At 37.0% G+C, this 12,920-nt stretch overlaps 1 protein-coding gene across 1 annotated transcript in view; it reads left to right on the top strand.

Annotated features, from left to right (window-relative positions):
- Positions 1 to 12,920, top strand: part of LOC107711371 (dedicator of cytokinesis protein 1-like) — a 275,068-nt gene that overhangs the window by 172,261 nt on the left and 89,887 nt on the right. Inside the window, exon 28 of the mRNA XM_016516364.1 lies at positions 11,673 to 11,774. Within this exon, the coding sequence (XP_016371850.1) occupies positions 11,673 to 11,774 (102 nt within the window). The remainder of the gene's footprint in view (positions 1 to 11,672; positions 11,775 to 12,920) is intronic.

The following is a 12,920-nucleotide window of genomic DNA, read 5'->3' as shown; positions in this document are numbered from 1 at the left end:
AAAAACTTCATTAAGTGTAATTTTAACAAATCAGTCAATTTTAACCTTCAATATTATAGTAATGTAGTACCAACTGACTTTCATGTATATTTTACAGCATTAGTTGAGAGATTTATTTTTCCTTGAGAAAATTTGGTATGTACTGTACCTGATATATACCCCAAATAATCGATATTGAATCGAATCGAATCGGTAATCGAATCGAATCGCAAGCTTGTGAATGAGAATCGAATCGAATCGTGAAATTTGTGTCAAAACCCAGCCCTAGTCTCAAGTGTTCAGCTGCGGCGTGGGGTTTGCTTACTCTGCCAAGATCTATGACCTCAAACTTTGTCTTTGTCAATCAGCATATATTGATGCAGAACTGCTTTTACTGCTGCTGCATGCTTTAGTGTTCGGCTTAAACTTTGACTTGTTCTTGACTTCTGAACGATCAGCTATTGAATGTGTGGTATGTTTTGTCCTGCAGCATTTTTTAAAAATGAGAGGTCATGAATATTGGTTGGATGTTGAAAAGCTTATTTAGCCCTGTTGTTTTTGGATGTTTTACTTTCACTTACATTTATTTGCACAGTATGGCCGAGTCGATGTACTGTTGAGTTATATGTCAGCCCAAAAAAAAAAAAAAAAAAAAAGTTTATACACTTTTAAATGTATTCTCATTATTATAAATGTCTGTCTGTCTGTCTGTCTATCATGATCCAGATATTTGTGTGTGATTCACCCTGTGTTTACTGTACAGTAGGTGACTGACCATCATAATGCAGTATGCATCTTTCTCTCTCTGTGTTTCTGCTGGTATCTGGTTGAGGAGGTAAACAGAGTATTGGGAGTGTTTCAGACAGAAATGACGTGTTCACAAAACAGCCAATTGAAAAACAGTCGTGATCCTTCAGGTAGAACCCAGATAAAGTCTCACTTTTTCCTTCTCATGCTCAGTCTCTCCCTCTCTTACACACACACTCTCACACTGTTTGTCTGAGCAGACTAGAGTGTGTGTTAGTGAGCGTTTTCCTGGCTTGTGGCCGATGGGTTTGTGCTCTGAGTGCTGGATTGGTCTCTAGTGCTAACAGGCAGTATTTATCTCTATTATGCTCATGTTATGGCCTTTCATCAGGCCAGTTGAGCCATTGACACTTTTAAAGACAAAGTTCAACTAAAAATCTAAATCCTGTCATCGTTTATTTACCCTCATGTTGTTGGAAACCTGTATGACTTTTTGTTTCTGAAACATAATTCAGAATGTTTATGCAGCTCTTTTTCTACAATGAAATCATGTAGTGACCGCTCTAGCTCTCAAAACTCATTTGCATTGTGAAACGCACAAGAAGCAATGCAGGCTGGCGTCACTGAAGAAGTCTCTAATGCTCACCAATGCTGCATTTACTTGATAAAAAAATAAAACTAAAATATAATTATAAATAACAGTAAAAAATAAGCAACAAAAACGGTTTTCAGCATTGATTAGAAATGTTTCTTGAGCAGCAAATCAGCATATTAGAATGATTTCTGAAGAATCATGTGATACTGAAGACTGGAGTAATGATGCTGATTTTCCTGTTTTTGCTGTATTTTTAATTAAATAAATGCAGTCTTAGTAAGCATAAGACACTTCCTTCAAAAAAGTTAAAAGATTCCAAAATTTTGACACACAGTGTAGAGGAAATAAATACGTATATAGTATAACATAATGCACAACTAATTTTCTTGTGCCTTTTATCCTTTTTTGGAGCTTAATATCTTCTGTTCTTGTTCATTTTAATTGTGTGGAAAAGAGCAGCATGAACATTCAGCTAAACATCTCCTTTTGTGTTTCACAGAAAAACGGAAAGGCATACAGGTTTGAATCAATGTGAGGCAGAGAAAATGATGCCCATATGTTAATTTTTCACTGAAATAGTCCTGATTTAACCTACAGCCTGAAAACACAGTTTCTAAATCCACTGTCAGCCCAACTGTTTTACAGTTCAGACCACCATAAGCTCTCTCTCTCTCTCTCTCTCTCTCTGCGTGGGTTGAAATAAAAAGATTATAATAATGCTAAACGAAGCATTGCGAAGGTCGGTTGAGACGCCACAGGATCAGATGATCTCGGCGTGTTTGTTCTGATGAGGTTTTTCAATGCAGCACTCGCCGTTTTGTTTCAAATCAACTTTGCTGTTCAAGTTTCTTGTGCGTTTGTATGTTTTCTCAGCATTATGAAAGTGAATTCACAAGCTGAAATGACTAAAGGTGCATTTCCAGAAGGTTAAAGGTGAGTACGAGTCCAAACTTGAGCTCAAATGTTAAGACAGAGACTCACCTCCAGACACGGCTCAGTGGTGATGATGATGATGATGAAGGGGAGGGAGAGATGGCCAGCACATGTCTTCCCTCTCAGTGCAGCTGGGGTCTGTCAGGGAGCGAGAACTGATGTGAGTCCGGAGAAAGGGTCTGCCATGCTGGAAGTTTCTCCGTGTAACACACGTATGGTCAGACGCTGCTCCTGTGATCCTTTACACATCCAGCGTGAGAGATTCCACTGAGATCTGCCCCAAAACACACACGCAAAACTCGCACGCGTCTTTACCCGACCGGCGCTCCCCCGCAGCTCTCGCTCTCACGCACACGCACGCACGCACGCACGCATGCACACACACACACACTCACGCGCACACTGCCGATGGGATGCAGCGGGGTCCGGCGCTCAGCGATGGCATGTGTGCGCATGAGACATCCATCCTGAACCAGCCGCTCCAAGAACTGAGGGACCCGAGAGCCAGCGACACACACACTGAGAGAGGGAGAGAGAGAGGGAGGCGGGGTGGAAGACAGCAAAGCAGTGAGAAAGAGGAGGGAAATTGCCAGGAAAATCCAGCTTTTGGTCATGTGATGACCTGCTGATTTACATAGATGTCAGTTCCTTCAATTCCTTTTTTTTGACATTATTTTTTTTATATGATTTTTCATTATTTAAATTATAAATGTCAAAAGTTTGTTTATTATACATATACAATTCATTATTAATAAATATATTAAATGGGTATGTAATTAAATACACATTTTTTAATTGTATTTATTTATTATTTGTTTGATAAAATGCTAAGTGAAAGCAAGGGTGTGTGTATGTATGTGTATATATATATATATATATATATATATATATATAAGAAAATGAAGTCTTATAATAAGACACATCAAAATGACAAAAAATGTAACATTAGAACGCAAACAGAAAATATAAAAATAAAAACTAGTTAAAAAAATTATATATTAACATTTCCATGGCATATATATATACACACACACATACAGTACATAACAAATGCATGCTATAAATGAGGCTGGACTTTAATATATATCAAAGCTTATTTATCTTGGTTTAAAACAGCAGCTATCATTTACCAGCAGTTACCACTTTGTGATACTCTGATTGGTCAGTTGTGGCATGGCATTATGCTTGATTCTGATTGGCTGTCAGACATTTTAAGATGATAATATTTTAGCAACTGAATGACTGTAAAGTCGTTCCAAGCTTGCATTATAGTTCCACATCACGTCACCACATTATTTCAGTTCTTTCAGGTAGACTTGCAGCCCGTCGCCACAAAAGAAAAGGTTTTATCAGTCTACTGGGAAACAAAGTTGCTTCTGAGGACAAGCTGGGATTTGAGAAGGTTTTTGAAATAGATTCAAAGCTAGAGTTTTGTTTGAGACATTTAAGGGAGATCTTCTTGAGAACATCTGCTCACCCTCACGTATTTCCAAGCCTGTGTGACATTCTTCTACTGAACACAACAAAAGATATTTTGAAGAATGTAGGGGAAAACAACTTTGCACCCCATTGAGACATGCATCTTTTGCATTTCACAAAAGAAAGTCTGTCATACAGGTTAAAAATGGGAGAATTTTCACTTTGGCCAGTCATAGTCTGGTTCATCTATGCAGCTTTTCTTTCTTCATCTCACTTCTTCATTCTCTGTTTGTCTATTTTTGATCTAATCTGCCCTCATAAGGGCCACTAGGAGCAAAGTGCTTTCTGCTGACGCGGCACGCATTGATTTCATTGCCCTAGCCGCTAGTAAGGCCACACCACTGCATGGCCTCCTCCAGGGTGACATCTGTCTCCTTTGCATGGATTTTGTTGAATCAGCATGTAGTAGAGTCACTATTTCTCTGTTAAATGTACGCACACGTGCATGTAGAGAGAGACTTTGTGTAACCCGCAGGATTGGTCAGCCCTTATTCCACGGGTTTTGTCCAACCGTCATGACTGAAATCAAACGTGTGAACCTCAGCGTCTAAATTCAGTTCCCCGAACAAACGGCTTTGAACTTCCATCTCCTGAGACACACTCCAGAAACACTCACAGTTTCATGCTCTCAACACTCATATCTGTCAGCAGCGCTGTAGCGGCTCTATGTTATCCGTGCAGATGTTGAGACCCTCACTTTTCTGTATGTGCAGAAAACTGCAGATTTCAGACACCTGTCAGGTTTTCTGTACCTGCATCTCCTCTTTGTTTGGTGTATTAAATAGTTTGTGCAATTTCATTGAGCTTTCAGCATGTAATACTCTCCAATTCTGACCGTGTTTAAATTCATTATGCTAGTGTCTCTTTTGTTGTTGCAAAATCAGCATAGAAAATGGACACAAGTCAGCAGATTGCATCTGGGTCTGGTAATAAAGTGGTTTAAGCTCAGGTTTTCCACTTTCATAGAGAACCTAGAAATTTAAGGAACTGACCTGGAAAAGTCAGGAAAGCTCTAAAATATTTAATCAGCTAGATATTGTTCTTGTGAAAATTAAAACCTGCTTGGAAGTCAGTGATCTGTTATGAATTGTCTGGTCTTTCCCATTAGTTGGTTGAACTGGTTCACAAATTGTTTCAAATGATTTGTTAATGCATTAATGCATTTTCTTTTTTCTTTTTTTTATCCTTATTCGGTAATAATTTAGAATTGTAAAGGTCATGGAGAAGTCAAGGAGATTCTTTGATTAAAAAGTGAGGGAACCGTGGAAAGATGGCTTATTCAGGCTCTTCATTGTTATAGTCAGCTAAAACTAAAACCATAAAAAAAATGTTGCTTAAAATATGTTAACTGAATTAAAATGTTATGTACATATATATATGTGTGTGTGTGTGTGTGTGTGTGTATATATATATATTTTTTTTCATCTAATTGCCAAGACAAAGTTTCTCATTTTTATTTAGTTTAACTTGAAAACTGATTATATAGGCAAATAAAAAAAAATTGGACAAAAGCACAAAAAAATTATTAAAAGTGTAACAAATTAAAATTAGAGATTAAAAAAAAAGGAAAAATATAAAAATACATTGAAAATCATAAATTATCAATAAAAATAATAAATAATTCATAATAAAACTTAAGAAATATTAATCACAACTATAATATTTCAGTCATATTTTCAGTCAGAAAATAACACTGGATATATATATATTCCATCACCCGATTAAGATATTTAACCCCTGCAATTTATTGTGCTTATGGTAAGTGTTCTGTAAGTCACTTTAGATAAAAGCATGTGCTAATGAAATTAGTTTTATAGATCAGTCAATAGTGAGCTAACAGTGGATGAGTGCAGTTTGTTTCTGTGATGTAGTAATGACCGTCAGCAGGTCCACTTGAAGACTGCAGAATCGGACAGCTACGTGAGAATCTCTCTCAGCTAGCCTGTCGTTCACAACCCGCATCCCTGCTGCTTTAATTAGGACCTTAAAACAAGAGCTGCTGAGATCTGTTCTCATGCCAGACATCATTCCTCTCTCTGTCTGTCTGCACGTCTTTCATTCAGCCTTGTGTCTGTACAGTACTAAAAAAAGCACTTTTAAATGTTATTTTATTTTATTTTATTTTAAACAACAGTACATAAGAACAAAGACTTCCACAGCTTTTCTAATAAAAGCACTAACTTTCTCTGCGCTGTAGCTGTAATCAAGTTGAAATGCTGCCAGTAAGTAAACACATTACACTCCATTATAGCTGACAGTGTGTTGAACTGCTTTATGTGTGTGTGGTAATAAACTTAATTAAGCCGAACACCATCTCACACACATGCAAATATCTGAAGGACTCTAGACCGGTTCTGGCTGGACTTGATGAACTCTCACAAGACGCACAAGAACTCTCACATGCAGTCACACAGAGACACAACGCCTGTTTCCTCGCAAATGAGTCAGTCTGAAGTTTCTGTAGATACATGTCACTGTTCCATCTAGATTAAGAGATTTGTTTGGTTGATACAGACAGAAGATGCTGCTGTATAAACACCAGACGTCCATTATAAATTCAACGGCTCATATTCTACATTAGCATTAAATTTTTTCCCTGAAGTCCAGTTGTATTAATAGTAATGGTTTCTAGCACCAGAACAGGCATCATTTAGTTGTTCATGACCATTTTCCATCCTTTTTCAATTTATTATATTTATCCAATGAGAATTAGATTTTTAGTAGCAAACCATTAATCTCCAACAGTGCTAATGTGTAAATGTGCCAGTCATATGTTAATGTGCTCATTGTTATGACATCAATACCATTATGAGTTCCGAGCCATTTTTGCAGATCTTTAAAGGGATAGTTCACCCAAAAATGAAACCTTGCTGTTAATTTATCCACTCTCAGGGCGTCCAAGAAGTAGGCGACTTTTTTTCTTCAGTAGAACAGTGAAAAAGTTTTTTGCTGAAACTGTGGTCCTTGGTGATTCATAAAATGCAAGTCAATGACTACCAGCACTTTGAGAGTCAAAAAACGTATCAAAGAACACAAAATGAATACCGGTGGCTCCTGATGATACATTGAGGTCTTATGAAGCGAAATGATCAGGCTGTGCAAGGAACTGAACATTATTTACAACATTATAACCTGTAATCCAGAGCCGCAGAATGAGTTCATTCATCATAGGATCAGATACGCCAGTATTTTGGCTCATTTTGAGTCGGGGTGACTGTTGGATGTCCGAAAGAGATTTTTGATTGACTAACATGAATAGATCTGTGCTGTTCGAGCTGCAAACTTTTAAGTTGATTCTGTCCAATTTGGTGAACTGGTTCACACATCACTCTGGACCGTTTGCCTGAGGCTCTGGATTCCAGGTAATAATGTTGTAAATAATGTTCAGTTTCTTGCACAAACTGATCGTTTCACTTCATAAGACCTCAATATATTGTCAGGAGCCACGAGTATTAATTTTGTGTTGCCTGATATGCTTTTTTTGACTCTCAAAGTACCTTTGACTTGCTTTGTTTGAACCACCAAGGACCACAGTTCTCTCTCAGCTAAAAATCTTCTTTACTGATTTACTGAAGAAAAATAAAGTCACCTACATCTTGGATGGCCTGCAGGGTGATTAAGTTAACAGCAAATTGTCCTTTTTGGGTGAACTGTCCCTTTAAGTTTGCTGTCGTTCTTGCATCGCTGCATTTCTCCTGCAAGGGTTTTTTTTCTGCTGCGTGTCACACAGATGCTGCTCCAGATGTTTCCAGTCTCCTGCTGGTGTCTCTACAGGAGCGGCATGTCTTCAGTTAAGCGGACAGGGATTCTGTCTTAGCGGCTCCATTTGTAACTGACAGAGCCATTATTTAATTAGTGTGATTTAGCTGTAAATGAACACGCTCCAGCGCTGTAATAAAACTGACTCGACCTGAAGCAAGAATACGAAACCATTAGATGTGAAAGATGTTCAGCCAGGCGCACGTCTTTCTTTTTGCCCTGCTATTGCATCTTGAAAACAGTATTCTGAAACTGCCCAGACTGCATAGTGTTTTTGCATTTAAATTTGCATTGCATTGCTTTTGAAGTGTGCATGCAGTATATACGCTTTTGAGCTGATGCTGTATTCCATACAAAGTCCTGTTTGGGATTTTCCTACTTGATATTCAACGTCTGACCATAAAAGCCGCAACATTAATTGACATGCACTGTTCGCTCTGCAGGTGTTCGATTTACAGCATAGAACTGCGGCAGCCAAATTGTGGCTGTAAATGATGCTTACAATGCCAGTTTTTGCTGCGCAGGTGTGCGATATCACCAGCAGAGGACATTTATTTGTGTTTTTGCAGCTGTTTCTGCAAAAGTTTGCTGTTTACTGTTGTGCGATGCAATATTTGAATTGCGTTCAAGTGAGTGTTTGATAGTTTTGTGACTATCCTGTTTCAGTTTTAAGGTCTAAAGTGTCAAGGAATACAAGATTGAAACTTGAAGCAAACGTTTTAAAACATTTTCTCCATTTAAATGTTGCACAGTGGAGTGTTATTCAGCATTAAATCAGAAGTGACAGTAAAGACATTTGTAATGTTACAAAAGATTTCTATTTCAAATAAATACTTTTAAAGTTTCTGTTCATCAAAGAATTCTGAAAACATAAAATATATCACGGTTTCCACAAAACTATGAAGCAGCACAACTGTTTTCAACATTGATGATAATCTGAAATGTCTCTTGAGCAGCAAATCAGTATATTAGAATGATTTCTGAAGGATCATGTTACACTGAAGACTGTAGTAATGATGCTGAAAATTCAGCTTTGATCAAAGAAATAAATTACATTTTAAATTATTTTCAAAAAGAAACCAGTTATTTTAAATTGTAATACTATTTCACAACATTTGACTATTTTACTGTATTTTCCATTCATTTGTTTTTTTTCTATCATCCATCCATTTATTGTTTTTCTTTCCATTCATCCATCATTTATCCAACCATTTGTTTTTCTATCTATCTATCTATCTATCTATCTGTCCATTCTTCCATTTATTGTTTTTCTTTGCATCATCAGCCGTTTTAGGTAGGCGTGGTTGACTCTTAACTTTTATAAAGAATATCTCTTTGGATTTGAGACTTTAGTATTTGCAACTTTACAGATCTTCTTCATGCACCAAGAGCCTGTAACACTCCAAAGAGAAAGGAAAAATTTAAATCACATCATATGACCCCTTTAAATAAACAAGAAACAAGTAAATAGTTAAGATTTTGTCTTAAAGATTTTTAATAAAAAAATCTTTCAGTCTGAGTGAGTGGACTAGTTGTACTGTGTGTAGTGTGGAGGTTTTGTCCGGCGGCAGCTCTTGTTCAGCACATCCGGTCTCTTTGACACATTTCTGAAGAGCAGATCGGGTCTCCGTGTGATCAGGTGATTGAAGGACTCCGCTGCAGAGCAACTCAATCATGTGTAATTCCTACATGAGTAATACACAGCAGGAATCTGTTATCTTCTAGTAAAAAGCAGGATTCTTCATCAGGAGTAATGGCATGCTTACACATGCTGAATGAGAGAATTATTATTCTTCACTTCAGATCTCACAGCAGGACACGATATCTGCACGTCAATCACTTCAGACGTGAACGGCTGCTGGTTTGGACTCATTTGAAGCCAGCGTTTACTGGCACTTTCATTCAGTTTTGGCTGCATGTAGAAGAAACATTTCTGTCTCTGAATTACTGAGGCTTTTTCTGCCAGCACTTTCATTCATGAATCTCATCTGTCCATCACCCAAATCACTCATGTAATCCTCAATTACTCCTTAAATATTAATATAATAAGAACTGACCTATCGTTTGTCCTTGTCATTTTATCTTCTCTGTTTTTAGGTATAAGTGTAAGCTGTCAGCGCTCCTTTGCTGTAGAAGATAACATTATCTTTACAATATTTCACTCAATGATAACGGTCTTTCTTCAGCACTTTATACCATCATTTTTGGTTGTGAAGTTAATAGTTAGGTGAGTAAATTATATTAGTTATCTTGACCTCACGGTATTGTGTTGTGTGTGTGTGTGATGCCGGTGTTGTCTGTCATTATGTGTCCTGTTCAAACACAAAGGCTCAGATAGGATGTTCAGTAAACATAAATATTAGCTGTAAAACCGCATTAGCAGAACGGCGAGGCGCTAATCTCTCACTCCAGGCTAACTGTGTTTACTGTGTCTTTACCCAGCCAGGAAAATAAACTTTATGCCTCTGAAATAACTGTAACTTCAGCTGACAAACGTGTTGAAGCATGAATATTTCACAGAAGACCCCAGTTTTACCTCTTCAGTCTTATCCTCTCCAGTCTTTTCTTCCTAAGGTGAGACGGAGAGAGAGAAAGAGGGGAGCTTGTCATGAACATGAGCTGTGTGTTGTGTTTCTGCTGAGTTATGTAGGCCAGACCTAATTACCGCTGCAGGAAAGACTTGCAAATGAAACGCAGAATAGCCCTGGTCACACTTTTTAAAGTGCACAGGCTTCGCGTGCGGCTGGTTGCGGTTCGCAGTGTTTGCTCATGTGGAATCTGCTGGAAATGTTCTTCCTCCTTTCAGATGGCTGCAAATTAGCAAAGATGAATGAAGTGGCTTTTAAACTAATAAGACTACTGCGCATTGTCGTATTTATTTATTTTTTCTCCCTCAAGTCCACTCACAATGTTAGTCAAGGTTTCTTCCATCAAAATTCCATTTTCAATTCCCCCCCCCTCTTTCTGACCCTTTTAATTGTACTGCTTTTTGGAAAAAGGCTATTTTTGAAAGATAGAGAGAGAAAATGGATAATGCATGAAGAAGTTTAAGATGTTTTGCTGTAATATTAATGAAAATCATTTTTAAAAACTGCTGCATACTTTAAATTGTACTTTACAAATGTTCTTTACAATTTATTTTATATTATATTTCATATATTTCATTTGTTTTTAAAATATTGCAATAATGCTACTAAGAAATTAATAATAATGTGCTTAACTTATGGATATATATCAGCTTTTTAAAAATATATTCAAATAGAAAAGTTATTCAAAATTGTAATATTTTACAATATTACTGTTTTTACTGTTTTCTTTTAGATTTGAGACCTGACACCATTAAAAACGTAAAAATTTTAATGTTTGCAAAATTTTGACTATTACTGTAAGTTTTATAGTTTTAAATATTTAAGTTGCATGTGAATGACACTTGAATAGAGTTGTTTTTTTGTTTGTTTTTTGAAGCGTCAAAATATGTCTAAGACATAAATATGACCAAGAAGGTCAAAAATGTCCTCAGCAATAATGATTAAATTATTTTAAGAAACTATGCCTTTGCTTATTGCTTATTTTCAGGGTTTGTATTAAAAGAGGTTTTATGCTATAAGTTATGCATAAGTTATTAACTTTCTCTCTTACCTATCTTTAATGTTACATAAATGACATTTGAATGGCTTCCTCAGCAGGTAATGTGACATTTTCTAATACGCTGCACAAGTTTGATTCCCACTGCTTGTTCGAGGTGTTTTACTGCCTTTTTGTTGTGTTTTGAATCTTAAATGAGTTTTTCCCCTCCGTTTCGTTTCTTAGCAATTGATTTCTGGTTAATTGCATGTTATATTGGCCCCAATTCCCACATGTGGGAAAGTGGAAGTATCATTAGATTCCTTTAGTGTGTCTGACTGCTGTAATCAGATTGGAGAAATATTGATGTCAAATATGCGGTGCTCGCCACATTACTTTCTGTCAGAAGTGCTGTTAATGAGGAATGCTTTTTGGAATTGCTGCACGTCTTCTCTCTGTGAAGTTCCTCAGAGTGGCTGTAATGTGTGTGTGTGTGTGGTTCATTTTGAAGGGTTTATGGCCCTTTAACAGCAGCTCTTTGCTCCTGTCAGCGTTAGATTGACAGGTGCTCTAGGTGTTCTGCTGTCACTGATCAGCTGTCTGTCTCTCTCTGCAGGGCAGTTTTGTGGCGTGTATGACCGGCACTCTGCGGCAGATGGAAGACTATCACTACACCCATCTCATCAGCACCTTTGGGAAGATGCGCACAGACGTGGTGGTGAGTTTCCATTCAATGCCAAGAAAAACTTCACGAGGAACTCTTTACACCCACATGTAAACTTTTTTTATACAGATATTAATGTGCCATCAAACTGTGAACCAGTATTATAGCTGGACAAAAATACATATTTACATTTATATTTAGTCATTTTGCAGACGCTTTTATCCAAAGCGACTTATAAATTGGGGAATACATAAAGCGATTCTTCTTAAAGAAGCAAACAGACACAGGAAGTGCTCGTAATACCAAGTTTCAGGCATTGTTCAAAAAAGTACAAGCTAGAAAGGGAAGGAATAAATAAAGAGAAAGACAAAGTTTTTTTAATATATATATATATATATATTTTTTTTTAGAATGAAGTCAAATAGTGTCGAAAGAGATGAGTTTTCAGCTCACAGATTAGTTTTCTTTAACTCACATATGTGGGTCAAAGACAAGACATCCCATTTTGGTTTCCAAATCAAATTCTTTTACAAATTAATGAATTTACAAAAGTGATTTTATATACACAGAATCAAATATTACATTCAATTAAATTACTAATTATATTTTTTGGTGGCAAAATTCCTAGAGAAAGAGTGTGTTTACAGAATTCACAAGTTTCAGGTGGATTTCAAGTTTCATCTAGTACCTTTTACCTAAATGTACGTTTTGCCAACATGATGCTCAATCATAGGCACAAACACTAGATAAACACCAAAAGCCAACAATTACATTACATACTGCACAAAAGCTCACCAAACATTTGCTTAAATAAGACTGCAGGTGTTTTGTGTAAGGGTGTATTCACACCTGTCTTGTTTGGTTCGATTGAATCGAACTCAAGTTCGTTTCCCTCCATGGTGCGGATATTTTGGGCAGGTGTGAATACAGTAATCGCACTCGGGTGCACAGCAAACAACCGTACCGAGACCCAGCTGAAGAGGTGGTCTCGGTCCGCTTCCAAACGAACTCTGGTACGGTGACCTTAGTGAATGGATGACCTTAAGCACACGTGTGGTGATTATAAATCAGGATTTTTGTGCAGATTAACATCTTGGAAGGGAGAGCTATGTAGTCTTAGTGGATCGCGTCAGTCACTATTTCATATTCATTTCATTGTCTGACAACAGAAACAGTAAAATATATAAATGAAAACAGTTT

The sequence above is a fragment of the Sinocyclocheilus rhinocerous genome, unplaced genomic scaffold, assembly GCF_001515625.1.
Source record: "Sinocyclocheilus rhinocerous isolate Xijiao unplaced genomic scaffold, SAMN03320098_v1.1 scaffold402, whole genome shotgun sequence".
Lineage (NCBI taxonomy): Eukaryota > Metazoa > Chordata > Actinopteri > Cypriniformes > Cyprinidae > Sinocyclocheilus > Sinocyclocheilus rhinocerous.
Note: the sequence above shows the minus strand (reverse complement) of the source record. Positions and strands in the feature narration are given on the sequence as shown.